At 43.8% G+C, this 23,656-nt stretch overlaps 1 protein-coding gene across 5 annotated transcripts in view; it reads left to right on the plus strand.

The window, feature by feature from the left end:
• LOC112403901 (carboxyl-terminal PDZ ligand of neuronal nitric oxide synthase protein-like) overlaps nucleotides 1–23,656 on the plus strand; it is a 301,211-nt gene that overhangs the window by 193,238 nt on the left and 84,317 nt on the right. For 3 of the 5 annotated variants that reach the window (XR_003004013.1, XM_024751627.1, XM_024751629.1), the window contains 2 exons: nucleotides 11,262–11,354; nucleotides 20,278–20,351. The exons of 1 other annotated variant lie outside the window; for it this stretch is intronic. Coding sequence is in view for 3 of the 4 variants with exons in the window: in XM_024751627.1 (XP_024607395.1) it covers nucleotides 11,262–11,354; nucleotides 20,278–20,351 (167 nt within the window). In the remaining variant the exon portion in view is untranslated. The remainder of the gene's footprint in view (nucleotides 1–11,261; nucleotides 11,355–20,277; nucleotides 20,352–23,656) is intronic. One more of the 5 variants, XM_024751628.1, reaches the window with a different exon arrangement.

Genomic DNA, 23,656 nt, shown 5'->3' on the forward strand with positions numbered 1-23,656 from the left:
CTGAACCCACCCCCACCCCCTGACCCACAGAATCTGTGACTTAACAAGATCCTCAGGTGATTCATATGGACCTTAAAGCTTGAGAAGCACTGCTTTAGAGAATCATAAGTGGAAGCTTCTGTGAGTACATTTCAATTCATAGTAAGAAACTACTTTTCAAACACAGCTGCCAGAATTCTTTTAGACTGAAGGACCGCTTGACAGGGACAACACTGTTACTTCTAAGAGCCCTCCCAAGTCTGATTTTATTGTTTTTCTTCTCCTCCTCAAATAGTTTCTTCAGTGTCTCCCAAGAATGACTTTCTTCATACCTTATACCATGAACGTGCATTGCAGCCATCTGTTCTGCTGTGTGCACTGTGGTCTTCCCATTGTTTCCCCGCTTAAACCTGGAAACTCTTATGATGCTAATGGATGAGTGCAAGCACAGGTTATCCAAGTCTTCTCATCTCTTTCTCATTGTGCTGCTGGATCTAAACTAAGGGAGAAAGGTTGAACGGATCAAAGACTTGGGAGAGGCTAGGAAAGGGAGTCCCATGTGAATGCCTACGTAACCTCTAAATTCCCCTGTAATTCCTATGCCCAGATTCTCCAGTACAAGGTAGACTTTTTTGATGTATAACACATCTTCTGTGCTCACCTGTGCTGTCATTGTTGAGAGCATTGCTACTTTTTCCAGACACGGGATTTAGAGATGATTTCCTTGTCCTGGTTCTCAGTCCATACAGTGATCTCATCCAGGCATTTTCTTTATTCTTACAACCCAGTACTTGATATATGTTCCTGGTCTTTCCTAGGTTTCCCATTTCCGGTCTCTCTCCTTTTGGAATCCTCAGCGCTGGTGCCAAGATTATGTTCAACATCTGCCCCTCTGCTTTTCAGTGTTTTCAAAACCCTAAAGAATGTAACTCCCTCCTCCTTTCTATGCAAAACTCTTAATAATTTATTTTCCAGTTGAGAACCCTCCCCCATCTGTGTGCATCCTTTCTCCCTCCCATTCCCTACCTCTGCTTCTGGGATCAGCCTGGCCTGGCCAAACACCCTCAATTCCTTTTTCTTATACCTTCTCCCCTTCCTTCTTCAACATCCCCTTCCTTCTTACAAGGGCTGTGAGCTTTGTGTTAACTTGAATCACATTTAGAGCTAGCAAGGTTCTCAGATACAACCTAACCCAGTACCCTTATCTCGCAAAAGAGAAGAGGAATACCCAGAGAGGTTAGGTGCCCAAGGTCACACAGCGAAGAGTGCAAATGCTTGATGTGAAGTAGCAGCACTGTCCAGTGTGGCTCCTTCAGGGGACTTCGTAATGCTTGATGTGAACTGTTTCATTTAACTACAAGGTAAGTGTGGGGATGTGCATGGTGGATGGTGAGGGATGCAGGGAAGTCACGAAACATGATGGATTGCCTTCTTTCAAAGAGAGGTAAATCAAGCCTTAGAAAGACAGAAGGATTCATTATTTGTCTCATACCATTTTTGGTCTGAGGCAACCTTAAATTCTTCATTCGTGACTCTACTAAATACTGGCAGGTGCTTGCTCCTTCTAGGGGACGGTGTGTGTGTGTAGAGGAGTTACACTGTTTAGGCATTGTTGTCTTTTTATTTTTCTTCCTCTGGAAGATGATTTTAATGTCCCTTATCTTTCTACTTACATGAGATACCGTGCTAACCATTTAGAGGAGGGTCTGGGTTAGATATTAGAGGAGAAGGATAGAATTGGTCACAGTCGGGGTTTGTTTTGTTTTATTTTTTGCTTTTCACCCACCTATGCCTCTATTTTTACTCAGAGGGAGAAGGTTCTAATACATGTTTTTAATGCGCTGCAAGAACTAGCAGAGGGAAAAGCAACCTGAAAGCAGTGGATTGTTATTAGTAGTGGTACTTACCTTCATCAGTCACCCCTTTGGGCCCCTTAATCATTTGGTTTGTTGTTCAGCTCCCCGTGACCTGTCAACATGCTCTCAGTCAGAAAAAGTGATGGCTGTATTCCAGGGCCTGTCTCGTCTCCTCTCTATAGGGAGCAACCACCACTCAGAGGCTCCCTTGAGTACACAGCCCGAAATTGCCTGCCTTTGAGTCTGCCGCTGTGTCATCCAAGGGCCTGTTTAATTTGCCCTCTACCATCATGCCGATCTCTCCACACTGAAAATGCCTCCTTCCCACAGAACATCTGTGTTTGGATGAACCTCTCTCCCTGCTTCTCAGTGTTCCAAACAGCAGCGAACTTGGATATTTCCTGCCCTGAAGGCCTCCTTATGTTCAGAGGGCGCCTTTGCCATGTTTTTCTGACCTCATTGGCATTCTGTGCCCTTCCCAGGTCGTTGATATTGTCCTTGGGTGTGGAACAGAGTGGGAAGCAACAAAGGAAATGAGGGCAGCCAGTGCGATTAGTACGGGAAAGAATTTGGGGTGGGAGGAGATTGTATGCTTTCCACTGAGTGGTCTGAGAATATTCCAGATCCTATGAAGTTAATTTCCAGAAAGTTCTTCCTACTCTTCTTGCTTCCTGTTATAAGATGGAGTTGCCTGCATACCAGAGAGCTCTTACACATGTACTGAATGAAAGGAGGAGTGAATGAATAATTGTATTTGCTGGAGCCAGGATTCTGGGCTGATGGGGTGCTGGGGCTGTAGGGAACAGATGTTGAGAACAGGACTAAGTCAGAAGATGTGGGTTCCAGGCTTGGGTTTTCCGCCAATGACCTGGGGAACTTTTTTACCATCTTCGGGCAGTGACTTCTTCATCCATAAGATGAAATATCTGATCAACATTTGTGGTCCCAAACATTTCAAACACAACGATTCCTCTAAATTTTTGTTGAAATAGTTCAGAAGCTTTTGCAGAGGGAAGGAAACCAACAAAATTCACCTACTGATTGGGAGAAGATATTTTCAAACAATATATTTGATAAGGGGTTGATATCCAAATTATATTTAAGAAACTCATGTAACTCCATATCAAGAAAGCAAACAAGCCAATTAAAAATAGGTAGAGGACTTGAATAAACGTTTTTCCAAAGAAGGCATACAGATGGCCAATGGGCGCATGAAAAAATGCTCCACATAACATCATCAGGGAAATGCAAATCAAAACCACAATGAGATATCACCCCACACCTGTCAGAATGACTGCTACCAAAAAGACAAGAAATAAGTGATGGGGAGGATGTGGAGAAAAGGGAACCCTCATGCAAACCTCATGTTTGTGGGAATGTAAGTTGGTGCAGTCACTATGGAAAACAGTATGGCAGTTCCTCAAAAAACTAAAAATAGAACTACCATATGATCCAGCTATTACACCTTTCGGTATCTGAAGAAAATGAAAACACTAATTCAAGAAGATGTATGTATTCCTATGTTCATAGTAGCATTATTTACAATAACCAAGATATGGAAACAACTTCATTGTCCACCGATGAATGGTTAAAGAAGATGTGGCATACCACTCTCTCACCACTATTGTTCAACATAGTTCTGGAAGTTTTAGCCACAGCAGTCAGAGAAGAACAAGAAATAAAAGGAATCCAAATAGGAAGAGAAGTAAAACTGTCAGTGTTTGCAGATGACATGATACTATATGTAGAGAATTGTAAAGATGCTACCAGAAAACTACTAGAGCTAATCAATGAATTTGCTAAAGTAGCAGGAGACAAAATTAATGCATAGAAATCTCTTGCATTCCTATACACTAATAATGAAAAATCCAAAAGAGAAATTAAGGAAACACTCCCATTTACCACTGCAACAAAAAGAATAAAATACCTAGGAATAAACCTACCTAAGGAGACAAAAGATCTGTATGCAGAAAACTATAAGACACTGATGAAAGAAATTAAAGATGACACAAACAGATGGAGAGATATACCGTGTTCTTGGATTGGAAGAATCAACATTGTGAAAATGACTATACTACCCAAAGCAAGCTAGATTCAATGCAATCCCTATCAAATTACCAATGGCATTTTTTATGGAACTAGAACAAAAAATATTAAAATTTGTATGGACACACAAAAGACCCCGAATAGCCAAAGCAGTCTTGCAAAAGAAAAATGGAGCTGTAGGAGTCAGGCTCCTGGACTTCAGACTATACTACAAAGCGACAGTAATCAAGACAGTACAGTACTGGCACAAAAACAGAAATATAGGTCAATGGAACAGGATAGAAAGCCCAGAGATTAACCCCCGCACCTATGGTCACCTTATTTTTGGTAAAGGAGGCAAGAATATACAGTGGAGAAAAGACAGCCTCTTCGATAAGTGGTGCTGGGAAAACTGGACAGCTACATGTAAAAGAATGAAATTAGAACACTCCCTAACACCATACACAAAAATAAACTCAAAATGGATTAAAGACCTAAATGTAAGGCCAGACACTATAAAACTCTTAGAGGAAAACATAGGTAGAACACTCTATGACATAAATCACAGCAAGATCCTTTTTGACCCACCTCCTAGAGAAATGGAAATAAAAACAAAAATAAACAAATGTGACCTAATGAAACTTAAAAACTTTTGCACAGCAAAGGAATCCATAAACAAGAGGAAAAGGCAGCCCAGTGTGACCACGTAGAGGGGTGGGATGTGGAGGGTAGGAGGGAGATGCAAGAGGGAGGGGATATGGGGATATATGTATATGTATAGCTGATTCACTTTGTTATACAGCAGAAACTGACACACCATTGTAAAGCAGTTACACTCCAATAAAGATGTTAAACAAAAAACAAACAAAAACAGTGCCAACTTATGGCCCTATCCCGGATCTGCTGAATGAGCATCTCTGAGGCCTGGGTCTGGGATTCTGCCACTTTATCAGGAATCCCGAATGGAATTTAAAACAAGTTTTAGATCCCCTGGTCTACAGAGCTGGGTAAATACTTAAATTCTACATTTATGTTACAAGGACAATGAATATTCCTTTTTTTAAAAAGCAGCTCCTCTGCTTCCTTTTAAGTAGTGTGCAGTTTATGGAGATTTTATTTATGCCCAGCTTTCAGTGATACGTCTGTTGCTGAAATAAGTTATGCTGGGCTTGAGGTTGATAGATAGGAACTAAATGTCTCTACCTGGTATTCCCAAGAAGCCTCAGATATTCTAGAATTTGGATTCGGTACCAACTTTGGTCTTTGTCTTGCATTTCTTAGGTTTCATAGGAATGAACGGTACAAGTCACTGAGCCACACAACAATGTCAGGGACTGCCGTGGCTCTTGGGTGCCCTGTCCTTCAGAATCTGGCTCCATAGGCACAGGAGCTGGAACTTAGGGAAGCTGGGTAGCCCAGAGAACAGAGGTTCATGTGCATGACCATCCCCCTGATTTCTTACCTCTAACTGTGCCATAAGATGATTGAGAATAGCCTTGACCAGTGAAGGAAGCTCTAAATTACTTCATTTAATGAAATATGGATCAAGCAGAAGATAAGGTACTTATCAGTGTGCTGTGGAGTTTGGAATAATTAAAGTTAGATCTTCTTAAAGTCCTTATGCCCATGAAATGGAATCTAGGTTTTAATAACTTAAGTTGTTAATCAATTAATTAACTTATGGGAGATTTATTTTATTATACCTTTATGGACAGTGTCATGTTTTCTCAGGCTCTGTGAATAACCACTGTCAATTAATTTATTTAATTGATTTAACCACTGTGTTCATTAATTTATTTGACATTCATTTGTCACCCTCCTGTGTCCTGGTGCTATATTCTTGGGTTACAGATATGTGTAAGTCATTTTTCTTGCTCTCAAGGAGGGCATGGCCTAGTGGGGAAATACACAACCAATCAATGGTGAGTGATAGCGGAGGCTTGTATATTGCTGTAGCAACGAAGTGGATGGTGCAGTTCCGCGGGAGCATACGGGAAGGGGACGTTGACCTGCAAGGCTTCTCTGTGGAGAAGGCTAAGTAGATCTTTTAAGAATAAGCAGGAGTTCACCGAGCAGATTGCGGGGGGAGAGGGCATTCTGGGCATAAACATTAGCAAATGCAATTACATGGAAGTATGGAAAAGTATGGCATGTTTGACTTGCACGTGGGAGAGTAACAGCAATACCCTTTGGCAAGCAGCATTTAAGGGGACTTGCCGTGAGAAGAAATGTGTTTGTTACAGTGTCTTCAGATTTTTATCTTTTATTGTGGTAAAATATACATTACGTGAAATTTTCCATTTCAGCCATTCTTAAATGTACAGTTCTGTGACACCTACATACAGCATTTACATTGCTGTGCAGCCATCACCACTGTCCGTCTCCAGATCTTTTCATCTTCCAAAACTGAAAATCTGTACTCATTAAACGCTAACTCCTCACTCTGTCCCCTCCCCGAGCCCCTGAAGACCACCATTCTGCTTTCTGTCTCTGAATCTGACTGTTCTTAGGTACCTCATGTAAGTGGAATCACGCAATATTTGTCTGTTTGTTCCAGCTTAACATAAACATCACTTAACATAATGTCTTCAAGCTACATCCGTGTTGTAGCATGTGTCAGAATCTCCTTTCTAAGGCTGAGTAAATCCTATTATATGTCTCTGACACATTTTGTTTATCTGTTCGTCCATCAGTGGACACTGGAGTTGCCTCCACCTTTGGGCTGTTGTGAATATGCTCCGAATATGGACGTACTCAGATTTTGTATCTTATTACCTAAGCTGTTAAACTTTCAAATGTTAAGTGCAAAATGATTTCCTACAAACCCTTGATAAGACAGTGCCTTTGGTTGAGGTGCTTACAGTTTTGTTGTGGAGATGTGTTTGCACTCTTGAAAACAAGACTATGGGCAGAATATGATTAAAATACCCAATGGCACTAGTAGAATTCACTTTTAAATTTCCTGTGATCATGAACAGGAAGCAAAGCTTCCAAAGACTTACTCTGGAAAGGTGGTGAACACAGCTGATTATAAGCCGAGGACTTACCAAGGAAGAGCATCACTATCTGCGTTTGCAGACTAAATCTCCTCTCTTGGTAAAGTAGCCTCTGAGCATCTTGATTCATAACTAAGCATTGTGGGGACAGTGGGAAGGAGCTAGGCAAAAGAAATTTTATGGAGACGCGTGAGAGGACCAGCTTCCTACATAGCTGGTGAGAGAGTGCGATCACTCGGTTAAGTTGTTTGTAGACAAGGTAATTGAGGAACCAAGGATCCTTATTTTTTTAAAAAAACTAGATTCTTCAGGGAGCTAGACATTATTGTGAAAATAGACTGTTAAGAGGGTGTGTGTGTGTGTGTGTGTGTGTGTGTGTGTGTGTGTGTGCGCGTGTGTGTGCGTGTGCATACAGCCCCAACCTTCCTGACTACTAAGAAAGTGATTCTGTTACTTCTATTTCTGCAGTACAGCCTCAAGCCCAGGGCTGGGCCAGTCCCTTCATTAACTCACTCCCCTGTTACAGACCTCCTGCTTCCCCTTCTTGGACACCCTGTGGCCGAAACTGGAGACACACAAGATTAGGAGGTAGTTCTGGGAGTTGGGGACAGGGAAGCATTGGGGTATCAGAGATATCCTGTTCTGTTGGCAGCTCTCTGACTTCCCGCCAGTGTTCTGGTTGAGTGTTTACTCTTGGCTCCTGCTGGATCTGAACCCCTCCCTCTACCCAGTTTCCCCTTCATGGGCCTCACTGGTTGGCACAGCTCTCTAAGTTCCAGGGCTGCTATTCCCATGCAGGGTCCCAAGGCTCTGTTGATGAACCCTAGACATTTGGTCTTTCTAGTCAGTGGTTAGTGTTCCAGGGCTTGTATTGTTTTGTTCCCTACAAGGTCAGGTCCTGTAAGGCTAATCTGTCCTTGCTGGTGGGGCTCTGACTAGCAAAGCAAATATATCAGGTCAGTCTGGCCATGTTGGGGGAAGAGCCAGGCCTGTTGGCACAGACTCCAGAGCTGGCATGGGCTTTGTGGGAGGCGGGCCTGGGCCACAGACGGTGGCATCAGCAGTCCTGTTTGTTCTTCAGCCCCTAGCAAAGCCTGGGCGGACTAGATTCCTATCCTGAGGAACACAGATGCTTCCTCCTGGGCTCGCCTGCCCCTCGGAGCAGCACAGTCTGGTAAAAAGGAGGGCTTGTCTCTGTGGGTCTCTTTTCTCTGTTCTAGTCTCTCCCAACATCTCCTCTGTTCCAAATCTATTTTCCATCCCCACAGTAAGCACAATAACATGGTTGTCCAAATGAAATATAATTGCCATATAAATGAATGGTTTTATGATAATAAAGATTTAAACCTTTGCAGACACTTGATTTCATTTCCCTAGTTTTCAACAAAACTACCGTTTGAGTACCTATTCTTCAGTTGGAAAGGGTTTGGGACATCTGACCACCAGACAGGTGGAGTAGGTGCAAAGTGTGTCGAACCTAAGAGCCTTCTAAGCAGCAGTCAGGTAGTACATACTGGCAGCTGTAACAGGGGCTAGAAGCCTATTTCATGCCTCTTCTGCCCTCTTCATTTTGAAGCACTCCAGAGAGCCTTCCACCACCTGTTGTAAGGCGGAGCACCTGTATTGTCACTGTCACTGAGATTATAATGCAATCGTTTGGTCATGCTTCTCACAGTAACGTAGTTACGGTGCCCCACACACCATAGAAGAGACGCCTGGGAGTATGTGCACTGTGATCGAATTAGAGGCTGTTTTCCAGTTCCAGCTAAAAGAATGTTTAGCTGCATTTTGAGTTCTTAAGATCAGGGTATTACAGGCATGGCCAATGCTGTCAAAACACGAACTGTGGAAATAGTTCAGATTTCAGATACACAAGCAAGGAGCTGGTTGGGCGTCTCTTGCGAGCCTTGGGTCGGGGGATACCGATTTTAAAAAGATCCCAGAGAGAATGAAACCGATAGGGTGGTGGACCAAACAAGAAAGAGATATGGCCAGCTACAAGATTTTCCTGGAAATATAAGACATTTAAGGGTCTGGTTTAGCAGGCAATATTCTCTCTGAAACCAGGGCTGGGAGGTGACATCCTGCCCTGCAGAGGTAGGTACTTAGTATTCACTGCTTTGACTTTTTTGCTGGAAAAAGGGAAGAAGGAAGTGCGTGGAGCTTGTGAGAGTGACGTGCTGGAAGAGAGCGAAGACAATAAAACAGGCAAGGATTGACCTGTCTAGGGCAGGTTTTATCCACCTCCGGGTGTTTCCTGGACTCTTAAGCCCTTGTCTCGCCCCTGAGTTCATCAAAACACACCTCTCTGCCCTCCTTCAACCGGCAGGAGCAGCTATGATTTTAGTGATTTGTCCCTAAGGGAGGCACAGCTGAAAGACTGTGTTCATTGAAAGCCTGTGAGCAAAGGTAAATGCAGGTGAGGTCAGGAAACGGAGCTGGTTCACCTCTCCCAGCAGGCACAAGGCCAAAGTCAGCCAACTGACAGATCCTCGTGCTAGTTCTCCCACCCAGAGGTAATTTCAGTTCATCTAGAGGTGCACCTGAGCAGAATGCTGCAGTCAGGGGACACACCGCAAATCGTAGCTGTGTCCTGAAGTGCATGCCAGTCACACAACTCTAGCCTTCACCAGCTTACAACCGTTGACCTAGAGAGAAGTTTGTTACGTGGCCGAGGCCTTCTTATAAGCCAGACTCCAGTACAGATAGCACTTCTCCCCATCCTGTCAGATACACTTGCTCTCTTTTATTGTATTACTCTTAATTGGCTTTGGGTTCCCAGACTCTGAGGCAGAGTCTGAAGCTGAAGTTTTCTTCTCTCTCTCCTATGTGTCTGCTGCTCCGGTTTGCTCTTCTTTCAGGATCGCTGGTAAAAAGGACAGCTGTTGGCAGGATAGAGTGATGGGGAGGCTGGGAGAAGTGACCACCAGACTGGGGAGTGATGTATGTTGCCATCACCTGTAAACTCAGATCAGCAGTAAACCAGAACCTGCCCTGACGATGTAAAGAAAAATGTTTCACCTCAGTTAGCTAGGTCATGTCCTTGTCTCTAAGAAGCTGACAGCCAGTGGGCATCAGCAGTAACTCTGCAACAGAATAAGAAAATGAGTTGAGACCTCAGTGGAAGGGCTAGAATACAGACACAGTAAGAAGCTCTAATCTGAGTTCTTAAAATCAGAGTATTAAATGGCATGGCCAAGGGAAAGTTCTGGATTTCTCGTGAGACTTTCAAAGTAGGTTATGTTTTCATCTTGTTAGGGTGGATTAGGTTCATATCTGTCAAAATACCAAGTAGAAATAGTTAGGTTTTAGATGTCCAGGCAAGGAGCTGGACGCCTTACTAAATAAACTTGGGTGGTGGCATGGTGGGAAAGGGTTTTGAGTATAAAAGGTCCCAGAGAAGAGAGCCTGTAGGTTGGAGTAGAGATTTTGGCCCCGGGTCTTGTACTGTTATTGTTTTAATCTGTAGGCCAGATCTTTGATTAGAGAGCGTGGCAGGTTAGTTTGCTAGGTGGTGATACCAAGACGGGAACCAGATGGAAATGGGTAAGCGCTCAGAATGAAGTTCAGTGAGGAAAGTGTAGAATTATTCCACCATTCTGAATATCTGCACAAACCTAAGAAATGGCTGTGAGTGAGCAAATGGGATAGAAAAATATCTGGGATTGAGGATGAGAGCCAGCATCCCTCAGCAATGTAGTTGTGGTTGAAGCAGGCCTATTCAGGATTGCAAATAGAAATTTAGAATATAGGGTTTGTAAGGTAATGCCCTCCCTTATAACTATCATTAGTCAGATCCTTTCTAGAATACTCTCTAGAATATTTTAGGTTAATGGGACTATGGGTGGATTTGGAGACTAACCTACAGATAAAGGAATTTGGGACTTGAACTTGCAGAGAATAAGTTAGATATCATAATGATCTTTAAGTATGTAAAATCCCTGATTTGAAGATGGGTGCCAGCTCTTCCTAATCTTCATTGAGGTTGGAATAGAGCCCCAGCAGCATTTGGGTAGACACGAGGAAAACTTGCCTGCCAACGAAAGTCATTAAATGTCAGAATGAGTTATTGAGAGAAGGTTCTGGATTTCTCATGAGATTTTCAAAGTAGGCTCTGTTTTCATCTTGATAGAATGGATCAGGTCCATTCCCATGGCCCTACCTGATAGCTGAGTGGTGAAACCAGTGAGCATTCAGAGTCCCTGTTCCAACCCAAATATTGCCGAGCCCCTGCCTACAGACATCTGCCTGCTTTTACATCCCCTGAGGTGCTTGATGTCCCCAGAAACTGCATCAGCTCCCTAGACCCATCTGTGGCCCTCTTTTCCAGGTCATGAGCTCTCTGGGGCTGTGCAGATGCACTGATCTAACTGGATTGTGCCCTTTGTTCTCTTCTCACTTGCAGTATGAGTTTAAAGCCAAAAACATCAAGAAGAAGAAGGTGAGCATTATGGTTTCAGTGGATGGAGTGAAAGTGATTCTGAAGAAGAAGAAGAAGGTAAGTGACTCTGAGCCACAAACTCTGGTGAAGAGGGAAGGAGGGGAGGTAGGCATGGGATAGCTTTTCTTTCTAGGCTACCTTCTGGACAGACTCCTTCCCTTATCTGGTGAGGTGGTCTGCTTTGACCAGCAACAGTGTTGAGAGGCTACAGCTGGAGCAAAGGGTGAGGCAGGGGCCCAAGGCCTGGTCAGCTGTTCGGCTTGCTTAGTCCTCGTATCTCATGAGTGACAAGGGTCATCTCCTGTCATCCTGGCATTCATACCCCTTCCCCCATTTGATACCTTTGCCTTTGAGTCTTGATCTTGGGAAATGCTTTAAATTCAAGTGTGGACAAGTAGCAGGATTCAGTGGGGGAGGGGATAAGAGGCGGCTTCCTCAGAAGTTGTCCCGTTCTGTTGCAGGAATAACTCTCAGTTCCAGCTGAGGTGGCGTCCGGCCCCATGGTGTGTCCTTGTGTCCTCTTGTTACAGTTATTGCTGCTTTAGCCCATCTATTTAAATAGTCCCTCAAGACCCAGCCACTGCTGCTATTCAGCCTGCAGGAAGGCTAGAGCATGGCCAGCATGTTGCTTTTCACTGGGTCAGTGTGGCATGCTGGAAGGAGCCCTCAGCTGAGAGGAGAAGACCTGGGTTGTAGTCCTGGCTCTTCTTTTTCTGACTGTGTGGTTCTAAGCAAGTTATTTTGCTTTTTGGAGCTTCAATTATAAAATGAAGAGTTGGATTAGGTGAGCACTTTACCCTTGTCAGATCAATTATTCTGCTCCAGCTCTGGCACTGTGCTTTTCGGTGCTTGCATGTGTTTGTATAGGTCACCTGTGCTTATTCAGGTTTTTGAGAACCTTCTGGGCTACAGAGAAAGCAGACCCTAGAGGCCAAATAGGTTTGTGTGTTCCTGCCCCCTGAACTCCTGAGGCAGGATGGGAACCTCAGAGGTTAAACACTTCCCAAAGCAGCCACCAAGCCCCCTCTGTTTGCCTAGCCTGTCCATGACTGTTGAATGGTGGTATGCCTCCGGGCTGTGGGGAGAAGCATGTTTACAGGGACTCCCTGCTCTCCAGAGAATGTTTTAAGGGCAGGGGCCATCTCTGTAAGCTCAGCACTCACTTGGACACCTGGTACGTGTAGTGTGTTTCCAACGATTTTGGCTGTTGGCTAGCTGGGTAAATGAACATGTTTTGTGTATCGTGGTCATTAAATCAGGAAGAACTAAGTACTTAGCAGTTGGGTCAAATGAAGTCTCATTTGTTACTTTTGGCTGTCACATTCTTCTCCCTCTTTCTCGTCTGTCAACCTTCCCATTTTAAAAAAAAAAAAAAAACAAGGATGAGAGCCTTCCCAAGCGTAGAAAGGCCTCAGTGGAAATTGCTAACTTTATGAGTGGGACTTCTTCAGTACCTCTGATCTTCAGGTGCTCTATTCTAATGCAGGCAGTAGCTAAATATATTGTGATCATCTCTTACTGAGATGTTAAAAAAAAAATCTTTTTGGTTATGTTAATGTGTCTAAAATGCTGTTATCTTTTTTTTTTGTGGTACGCGGGCCTCTCACTGTTGTGGCCTCTCCCGTTGCGGAGCACAGGCTCCGGACGCACAGGCTCAGAGGCCATGGCTCGCCGGCCCAGCCGCTCCATCACATGTGGGATCTTCCCGGACCGGGGCCCGAACCCGTGTCCCCTGCATCGGCAGGCGGACTCTCAACCACTGCGCCACCAGGGAAGCCCTAAAACGCTGTTATCTTGAACTGATGCTAACAGATAATGAATCTCAGATTCCTATATGAATCTTAGGTTGTATTTGTGGTGTGAACCCAGCTACTAAGAAAATTGGCTTTGCGTTGTTTCTCGATCAGTATATTTTCTTCAACTCCCAACTAGGCCCAAGTAACGATCTTTCCTGTGTATATGATAATGATTATTTATTATAGTATTGGAATCACACTCTTGCACCATTTGCTAGGGAGGGGCTTCTGAAGAAGGAAGATTAGTCTTGAACTTCATCCAAAGGAGTTTTCTACAAAAGGACCCTAAAGGGACTGTTTCTTGTGGTTTCTCATATACACCAGTAACTTTGTTGGGATAGCCTAAAGCATTGTTCTAGAAAGGCCCTGCTGTTCTCATTAACAAATATTTACTGTGTCAACCATGTTCAAGGAACTGGGTAGGATACACAGGGGTATTAGATATGGACCCTTTCCAGCAAAGTTAGCTATTTTGAATGACACTATATGCATACATTGGTCTATCATAGCTCCTATAGCATTGCATTGTAGTTATTTGTCTCTTTACCCCGTAGGCTGCGAGCCTTTAGGGCCAGGGACCGTGTCTTCTTTCCAATTCTATTTCATCTGTTTGAGAGGGTAGAAGACCCGTGGGGGCAAGCTGATGAACGTAATTACACACTAAGATGGTACTGAGAACGGCTAACAATAATAGCTAACACTGATATTGAGCCCCCGCCATTTACCAGGCCTTGTTTGATGCAGTGTATACTTATTAGATCCACACAACCATCCTGTGAGGTAGGTACCATTTTAAGGCTTGGTTTGCAGAAGAAGATTAAGCAACTTGCCCAAGACCTCAAGTCCCACCAGTGGTGAAGTTGAGGTTTGAACCAGGTCTGTCTTGTTCACATCCCAAGTGGGTTCTTCCTACTACCATGTTGCTGTGTGTGTACTAAACTCTTCAGAATCCCTTAGAGAAAAACTGCTCCATAGGAAATGCCTAATTAATTAATCCAGTGTCTTTAACGTCTAGCCTTTACCCTGTCACTGGGATATCACATCACAGGGAAACTAGTTTCCTGCTCAAGGAGTACTGTTAGTTCCTATAGAAACACACAACTTAGATCTATTTGGGTAAGAAAAGGAGGCACTTAGAATTATAGAACCAGAATTTGGGAGAAAGAGCTTTAGGAATGCTCTAGTCTGATCCCCTAATTGATTAGATGTGGTAACAGAGGACAAGAGAGGCCTGGTAACGGTCCTGAGGTCACCCAGCTAGTTATGGAGCCAGGACTAAACTGAGTCCGGTCTTCTTTCTACCATGTTTTCTGCTAGTTTTAAAACCGGCATATTAGGAATTTTGTGCGTTGTGTGAGAACTTATTAAGTGCTTCAGTTTTGAAATGCGTTTTCTATATCTATATAGGTTATACCTTAAGATGGGTGGTAGCTGTGTTTTCAGGCTAATCCTATTCTGTCTGGAGGCATGGAGACCTTGCCAGGCTGAGTTAATGTGGCCTTTGCACAGTGATTTTAAAAATTTCTTCTTATTTTTTGAGAAGTCACCATTGCTTTCAGGAGCATAAATAATGATAAAGCGGACAGACTTTGTGACGTGCCTACTGATAGTTTCCAGTAGGGATAGGAAATAAATGGAAATACAAATTCTTCCTCTACTTTTGGGTTCCTAGGGAAGGCCTTCAAAAATGCCATATCCATTTCTGGGTTCCAAAAAGAGGAAGGAGCTCTGTGATAATTATCCCTGACTCTGTTTTCTGTTCTTGGCCCTGTTCCAGGCAGACCTCCCTCTGAACCAGTTCCCATATAATATTCCCTGGCAGGAGATTTTGGAATAACAAAATGGCTGTAACTTTCCACGGGGGACTGGATATTTGCACTCATTAGATAAAGAAAAGAGAAGAATCTAAACTCAAGGATGTGCTTACCTCATTCGGTGGTCTTATAAAAGCATACACTTAAAGCCTGTTACCCTCTCCCTCTGTTGAAAGTGAAAAGCTTCCTGGCAGTGGAACGTGAAAACCTTTGAATTCATCACTTAGAGTAGCAAAGAGAGCGTGGGGTCTAGAGGTAGACAGATTGGACTTTAATTACCCCTGGACTAGATGGCCTTGCAGGGGAGTAAGTTAACTTCCGGAGCCTCATTGTTTGTAAAGTTGAGATGAATTTTGATAGTGTCAAGGAAGCAATATATAAAGTTCTTAAATGGAAGAAAGGACTTTTTTTTCCCCATATCAACTGGGAAATTTCCTGTGAGAACAAAAAGTGAAGCAGCTGAATATGACTTTCCTGTATCTTTCCTTTTTTTTTTTTACTTTCTCACTTTCTGTGTTATTCTAGGTCCTCCAACAAGTAAATGCCAAGACAGGATTAAATGCCTGTGGGAGGAGGTGGGGAGGCAAGGCTGGGCTAGCTGTCAGATTTCAGTGTGGGTCTGACTCCAAGTGAAGGAGAGAGGAAGGAAGGACGCAGGTAGGTTGGGTGAAGGTCTCTGAGAGCACAGCACGGTCTGAGGAAGGTTTGGCAGGGCCGTCAGGGAGTTCTGAAGCCAGTCATCTGTCAGAGGATCCCTGTGTCTCCTAGGAATGGGCTTCCTCAGGATCCCCGCACACTGGTCATTGTCTGGGGGCAGGGCGCCTGCGCGCACGTAATGATGGATTTCAGAATGCAGCAGCCGGGGGGCCCTTGGTTAGTTAAACTTCCTGTAATTGGAGGTCTGTGGGGCACCTTCTTGTGATAACATCTTCTCTTCTCCAGAAATTTTTTACTAGCCAATATGTGAAGCAGAACCTTCTTTCAAGTGAAGCTACTCTCTACATCTCATGACTTTTTAATTACCTTGGAGTAAGGAATTCATTTTTAAAAGAGAAGAAAAAGAGGAGGGAAGGGGAGACTGCTGGGGTAGGGAAAGGCATGGAGAGAGACAGGTTAATAAACTAAGTCAGAGGCCTCTTAAAAGGCTCAACAGTGCCTTGAGTGTCCTTTGTAGGTACGGAGGGGACAAAGAGTAAGAGAAAGAAGTGATACCCCAATTCTGTATATGTATGGCAAAATGCCAGACAGCTGCCCCAAGGGCACCAGTCTGCTCCGCTAGGTGCTCTGCCAGACCCACTCATATTTTTACCCCCTTTTCTTTATATTTATGGAGCTAGTGAGGAGGTAGATCTTGTCTCCCTGGGCCTCACTCACTGGCCTCAATGCTGGTACTGTTTGTGTTCCCAGTGATACCAGTGAGGCCCTGCCTGAGCCTGGGCTTCAGGTGCAAGGAGCCTGAGGACCAGCCTCGATCAGTCCTGCTGGTCCCCCTGGGCTCTTTGCAGTGAGTACGGCTGTGAAGGGTGGTGCTCTTTCCCTCAGAAGCACTCAGAGAGGTGCTGACAGCTTTAAAGATGTATCCCCTCTTCCTTTCCTCTTCTCTTCCCCGCCTCCACCTCCTTTTCCACTCCCACTTGGACTTGAAATGTCTTCATTTCCTGGCATATGTTGGAGACCATAGCTCATTGAGGATAGTGGGTAGCAAAACTGAAAATTTCCTCACATAGCTACCAAGACTCCAAGGCTTATTTCCAAGCACTAAAAAAAAAAAAAGAAGTGGTTTTCAGGTGTAACTTGGAGTTGTGGGAGTTTTCTGTGGACTGTAATTACCATTCAATAATACGTCTCTGTTTTATGATTGATGCCAACTTTGATTTATAATCCCATAAAGGTAGATCAGTAGCTTTTCTTCCTGTTTTCTTTCTCTCGTTAACCTTTTTTTTTCTAAAATTTTTTCCTTAGAAGAATGTTTCCATGTAGAGAAGTGAGGAGGGGGTAATCTCTTTGTGCGTGTGTTTTTTTCTCTACACTGTTTGAAAAATGGAGGAGATGTGTAAAACAATGTCAGAGCAAAGAGAAGAATCACATCGTTTTTAAGACACGCATTGCCTCCGTCTGAGTTACGCTATTCAGATAATACCATGTTGACTCTGAATTGTACCAGAGTACCTGCACGGGTCAAAAAGTCAGGAGAACTTGATTCTAGTCTTGACTGGGCTATTAACTAGGGGGACATCTTGCTCAAGAAACTGCACTGCTCTGGGTCTTATTTGAAAGATGGTGGGATAGGAAGTATATTGAGTGTGTGGCAAGGAGGAGTGGAGAGGCTTTAGTTATCAAAGTGTTGGGGCATCATTCAGGCATTGAGGAGATTGGGGTAAAATGCTCCAACCATATTTGCCTTAGGTTCTTGAATAACTGATACGTTGTTGAGCCCCGTCTACCCTCCAAACCCTTTGAGTTATTTTGATAATTTCCTTATCCCTGCATAGATTGAACGGACTCATGCAAGGATTACTGCAAGAACTTTAAAGGGAGATCTAATGGGATTTTATGGATTTTACTTAAATGGATTTTAATGGGATTTTCAGAAAAGGAAAATTAGTAAGTAAGTAAGTGAGAAGATGTTTACTATTTTTGGCCAGGATATTCTATACCGTTGCTGATACCACTTTAAAAAGGAAAGTATTTTCTGCCTGCTGTGGACCCTTCTGAGGTTCCTCAGTAAATTAACACAAGGTTCCCTGGGAGTCTGGTCTCTCCATCCTTCTCCTCATGTCTTCCAGAGAAAGAAAAATATTTATTCTGTATTTTTTTTGCCTCATTATTCTTTCTTTTTGATGAATGTATTAGTTGCATTCCTTAGACTTGCAAGGAGGAGTCGTGCCCAGATCAACTTTAACGGAGGCTTATTTCAGGCTAGGCGGAAACATGGGCTGGCACACAATGCTTCCTCTTCCTCAGCGGTGCAGTCTGTTTGAGTAGAAAGTATGCAGCTGGTCACAAACACCACCTACCGTTCCTGGGGGTTCAGCCTAGGCTCCGTCTAGGACTCGGTAGTCTCCAAAGAGAGGATGTGAGTGGGTGGAACTGGATCTTCTCATCGTGGTGCTCAAGGACTAGGCAGGTCTGGCCAGCCCCTCCGTGACACTTGACCTTCTTCATGTGCAGTCAGCTGCTGATCCTGAGCTCCGTCAGTCACGGCCCGGTTAGCAAGGATGGCTCATCAGATGCACACAGCATGAGCCAAGTCACCCACACTCAGAAAGAACCCTCTCTGGGGCTGCTTTCCTCCGAGGGGGACAGTGGGTGTGGGCAGCTTCTCAGAGTTTTATGGACTTTTTGGTGCACTGAGTTATTAACTCTTGTGTTAACTTTGAAAATTACATCAGAGCAGCAAGGACTCTTATGAGCAGACTTTCTTTTTTGTTTGTTTGTTTGTTTCTTTGTGGTTTCTTTTGCGGTACGCGGGCCTCTCACTGTCGTGGCCTCTCCCGTCACGGAGCACAGCCTCCGGACGCGCAGGCTCAGCGGCCATGGCTCACGGGCCCAGCCGCTCCGCGGCATGTGGGATCTTCCCAGACCGGGGCACGAACCCGTGTCCCCTGCATCGGCAGGCCGACTCTCAACCACTGCGCCACCAGGGAAGCCCGAGCAGACTTTCTTGATAGTAAGAACATGAGAAAACTGAGGCTCGATTCCCTCAGAAGCAGAGCAGCCTCTGCTGTTAGTCATCCAGGTGTTTAGTTCACAGTGGCTGTTTATTGAGTTAACACCAGGGATGGGCCTTGGCCAGGGACAGTGCTTAATGGGATCACCACCGGTTGGCTGTCTTTAGTGTCAGGTGACCCTTCCTGTGCCAGGCCTGAGACTCCAGAGGACCATGCTGTACGTGAAAGAGATCCTCCTGGTGGGGATTTCAATGTATACCTTTTCTCTGGTATAGAAAAATGGCTCTCAACCCTAGGGTCACATCCCAGTCACCTGAAATGTTTGTTAAAAGCTACAGATTACAGGGCCTCACGTGAACTTAGGCCCACCATATGAATGACTCCGAAGAGTTGGAGCCCCAGCATCTGGAGTTTTTTTAAAAACATACAAACCAGACTTTCACTTTTTGGATGGGTGCATTTTTCTCTATTCTTCCTGCTAAAGTACAACTGGAAACCCTGGACATTATCTGTAAAACAAACGTAAAGGTGGGGCAAGGCAGACTGGCTGGGGACACACGGCATCACGCAGCCGTGAGCTGCCTGAGGTTAGTTTTAATCTCATATATCCCAGACTCGGAGCCGAAGAAGCCTGCAACCTGGATATGGCACAGAACCCCAACAAAGCCTGCTCTCTCTCTAGCCAGAGGAGGAGGGAAGGGACGGCATAGCAAGGCAGAAAACTTCCAGCCAGACAACACAGAAAAACGGGCTCCCCACCACCCAGGCCAGCAAAGACTGTGAGTGGGAAGCCTAGACTCCCCCTTTGCCAGGAGTAACAAGGGATTCCAGTCTCTCCAGCTAAGAAGAGTGCAGGGACTTTCACCCCTGCCAGCTGGTAATGAGCCCCCTACCCCCTTTCTCTTCCATGGGGAGCTTAGTGTGTTCTTCCCCAGGTGTCCTGAACAGCATTGCCCCTGTGACAAAGGCCAGTGAAGGTGGAGCAGAATCCTCTGTCCCTGCACCTACGGGTGGGACCTGAGGGCATGTGGTGGCTGCTTCTCCAACATGTTGGGGTGCTACTGACTTCATCAAGCATCTGGGGTCTCCAGTACTGCGCCAGAATCCTCTCCCCCCACCTTCCTACATCCTCATTCTTGTCCTCATCCCCAGCTGCTAAGGGATCTGTCTCCTTTGTGTTCACAGAACGTTAGGTTCAAAGCCCGATGAGTATCCTCTTATGGGCGGCTGTAAATGTACTAATTAGCGTGTCAGGCTCGTGTGCAGCCTTTTCTCCCCCTCTTTAAGGGAGGGAGGCTGGGGTCCACATATCATTTGCATTTGATGGCATCATTCAGTCTCTATGACCCCTTCTCCCTTTTGTGCTCCCTGCCTCTCCTGTTCCTCTGGAGTAATGTATGATCTTTTTTTTTTTCCTTGGTGACTTCTCCACGAAAGATGATTTAGATTGCAGTCTCCTGAGACCCCTTGGCCCCTGCCTACCCTCCGCACCCGTGAGAGACACTCTCCTAAAGTGCTTGAAGGAAACTGATCAGACCAGATACGTGACATTTTCCACTTGTTCTTTTGGAGCAGTCGACTCCAGGCCTCTTAGAGGGAACAAGGCCAGAAGCAAATGCATGTGTTTGCATAAGCATTAGTAGCTCAATGTGTGCCCTGGTTCTGTAGCTGAGGACAAGCCTAACTTATTCATTTACAGCTTCTTTTATTGCAGAAAAAGGAGTGGACGTGGGATGAGAGCAAGATGCTGGTGATGCAGGACCCTATCTACAGGTAAGAGCCCAGTCCCCAGGGTACACCTGTCCTCTCTGGGAGCCATCTGTTGGGTTGGTGGGTCCAGACAGATTAAAATAAATTTCTCCTTTTTCCCTCCTGAGACCTGTTATTTCTGTAGATGTAAGTACAAGGAGCAAATCTGCTCTATCTTTAAGAAAGAGAGGAAAATCCTTCTGATGCTCAGTAGCACTAAGGAAACTATGAAGGATTTCTGCTTGATGTTTAATGCATGTCTTTTAGTTGTCACTTGAGACCTTTTCGTTTTGTGCTAGTTTTATTTTAACAGGAGTTTTTTTCTCACTTTTTTGTTTAACTGAAATTTCATAATTGCATATATGTTGGTAAAAATGAGAGAACTGGGTTTTTCCATTACGCTATACTTAAATAATTCCCCACAGTTATCTGTTCTTCCTTTCTGCCCCTTCAGATACTGAGCATAGATAAGGGGGTTATGATCATTTGGGACAGCAGAAAGTCACATATAACATCCATAGAAATTGCTTTTACAATGAGACTGGTATTCCTATTCAGATTAGATGACTGCCGTTCATGTGTACTCTCTGGGCAGAGGGATACCTGTTAGCAATACATACAGAAAGCCAGGGCCCTCCTGGGACCCACGCAGGGCCTTGATTCATCTGTGTCATTCTTCTGTCCTAAATCTCCGCTGACCAAGCCCTACCCCACCTCTTACTCCTTCCTGTTTTCTTCACTGGGGGGAAAGGGGTATTAGCTATTCTTTTGGGATTTGGGCGTCGAGATTTAAGTTTTGATTCTGTCTCCTGTCAAATTACTTGCCTTGGTTGCCAAAGTGAATTAAGGTTGGCACTCACCTGAGAAGTTGGCATCGTGGTGGCCCTGCTAAGTCAAAGAGTAGCTGCCTGTGAAATGGAATTTCCATTCATTCACATATGTATACATATTTAGAACACTCATCCCAGGTACTGTGCTAGGTAATTTAGTAGATGGCGAAAATAAATTATGGTCCCTTGTTCTCAGGAAGCTTTAGTCTAGTAGGGAAATGGAGTCCTGAACAAATCATTGTGGTACAAGACAGTGTGTCTGACAAAATGGATTTCTTTCTCTGTGTTTCTGTTGTACTTGTGTTTGTTGAAATACTTGTTATAGTTACTGCTACTTCAAAATGAATCTGTCTTTTGCCACTGGGCTGTGAGGCTCTTGCCAGTGAAGAACTGTGTTCAACTCACTTTTGTATTTCTAGCACCAAGCCTGTGTCTGTTCTCTATGAGGCATTTAGTAAATGTGTGATGGGTGGATGGATAAATGTATTGAATTAATACCTGAAAATTAACGTAAGTGGTATGGTGATTCATGGGAGGGAATAATCACTTTCTACTTGAGTGATAACGAAAGGCTTTAAGAAACAAGTTGTGTCGGAGCTGGGCTTGAAGGATGTGAATGGACAAAACCCCTATCGTTTGCGCTTTGTAAAAGGAAGTGATTCTTGTTTTTTTGTTTTTGTTTTTATTTTTTTACAGTGGCATCATATCCATACAAAAGCAACCTCTGTGTGGGATGGTGGTCATGAACTTTAACCTTGCCTTTTCCTGGTTTGAAAGAAGGAACTTTCCCCAAAGTTTTATATCCCAAATAAGCTGTTTTAATTTTTTTATAACAGCTTTATTGAGGTATAATTGACATATAAAAATTGAGCATATTTAAAGTGAATAATTGGGTAAGTTTTGATATATGTGTACACTTCTAGAACCATCACCTCAGTCAAGATACTGAGCATATGTCTCCCCCAGAAGTTTCCTTGTACCCTGTTGTAATCTTTCCCTCTCTCCCTCCCTGCTGCATCTCCCTCCTGCCCCCCAAGTCCCCAGGCAACTACTGACCTCCCTTCTGTCAGTAGAGATGAGTTTGTATTTTCTTGAGTTTTGTATAAACAGAGTCATACAGTGTACAGTATACGTATGTACAGTATACCCCGCACTGTTTTTTTGGTCTGGCTTCTTTCATTTAGCATATTTATTTTAAGATGCGTTCCTTGCCATTGCATATATCAGTAGCTTGTCCCTTTTTATTACTAAGTTGCATCCCATTGTATGAGTATAACACAATTTGCTTAGCCATTCACATGTTGATGGACATTGTGGTGGTCTCCAGTTTTTGACTCTTACAGTGAAAACTTCTGTGACTGTTCGTATTACAGTCTTTGTATAGACATACGCTTTTATTTTTCTTGGGTAAATACCCAGGAGTAGAATGAATGATTATTTGTTAGGTGTACACTGAACTATTTTTTTTAAGTGAATTTTAAGTGATTATCTTTTTGGTTGGTGAATCTCGGAGTGATTTTTAAAGTGCGTCTCTTTATTTTTTATTTATTTATTTGGCCACGCCCTGTGGCGTGTGGGACCTTAGTTCCCTGACCAGAGATGAAACCTGCTCCCCCTGCAGTGGAAGCGTGGAGTCTTAACCACTGGACCGCCAGGAAAGTCCCTGTTGAACTTTCTATGAGACTGCCAAGCTGTTTTCCAAAGCGGTTGTACCGCTAGTGGTGGTTGAGAGTCCCAGTTCCTTCACATCTTCGCCAACATCTAGTATCATCAGTCTTTTTATTTTTAGCCCTGCAAGTATGTGTGATGTAGTATATCCTTGTGGTTTTAATTTGCGTTTTCCTAGTGAGTAATGATGCTGAGCATCTGTCCACCGTATGTGCCATTTGTATATCTTTTGTGAAGCATCTGTTCAAATCTTTTAGCCCATTTTTAATTGGGGTGTTTTATTTTCCTTTTATTGAATTTTGAGGGTTCCTGATAAATTTTGGATACATGTCCTTTATCAGATATATGATTTGCAAATATTTTATCCAAGTCTGGCTTGTCTTTATCTTAATAGTGTCCTTTGAAGAAGTTCATATTATCATTTTTTAAAGTGTATGGGTTGTGCTTTTGGTGTCATATTTAAGAAATCTTTGCTAACTCAAGGACACAAAGGTTTTCTTCCTGTGTTCTCTTCTGGAAGCGTTATAGTTTTAGGCTTTACGTTTAGGTGTATGATCTATTTTGATCCAATTTTTTTTATATGGTGTGAGGGATATATCAAAGTTCTTTCTGGGGGTTTTTGTTTTGTTTCAGTTTTGGGTTTTTTTGGCAAATGAATGTCCAGTTGTTCCAGCCTCATTTGTTGAAAAGACTATTCTTTCTCCACTGCAGTACCTTTGTTAAAAATCAGTTATCCACATCTGTGTGGTTTATTTCAGAACTCTTTATTCTGTTCCGTTTATCTAATTGTCTGTCTTGACACCAGTACCACAGTGTCTTGATTGCTGTAGC

This window comes from Neophocaena asiaeorientalis, unplaced genomic scaffold, assembly GCF_003031525.2.
Source record: "Neophocaena asiaeorientalis asiaeorientalis breed wild unplaced genomic scaffold, Neophocaena_asiaeorientalis_V1.1 scaffold156, whole genome shotgun sequence".
NCBI classification, from domain to species: domain Eukaryota; kingdom Metazoa; phylum Chordata; class Mammalia; order Artiodactyla; family Phocoenidae; genus Neophocaena; species Neophocaena asiaeorientalis.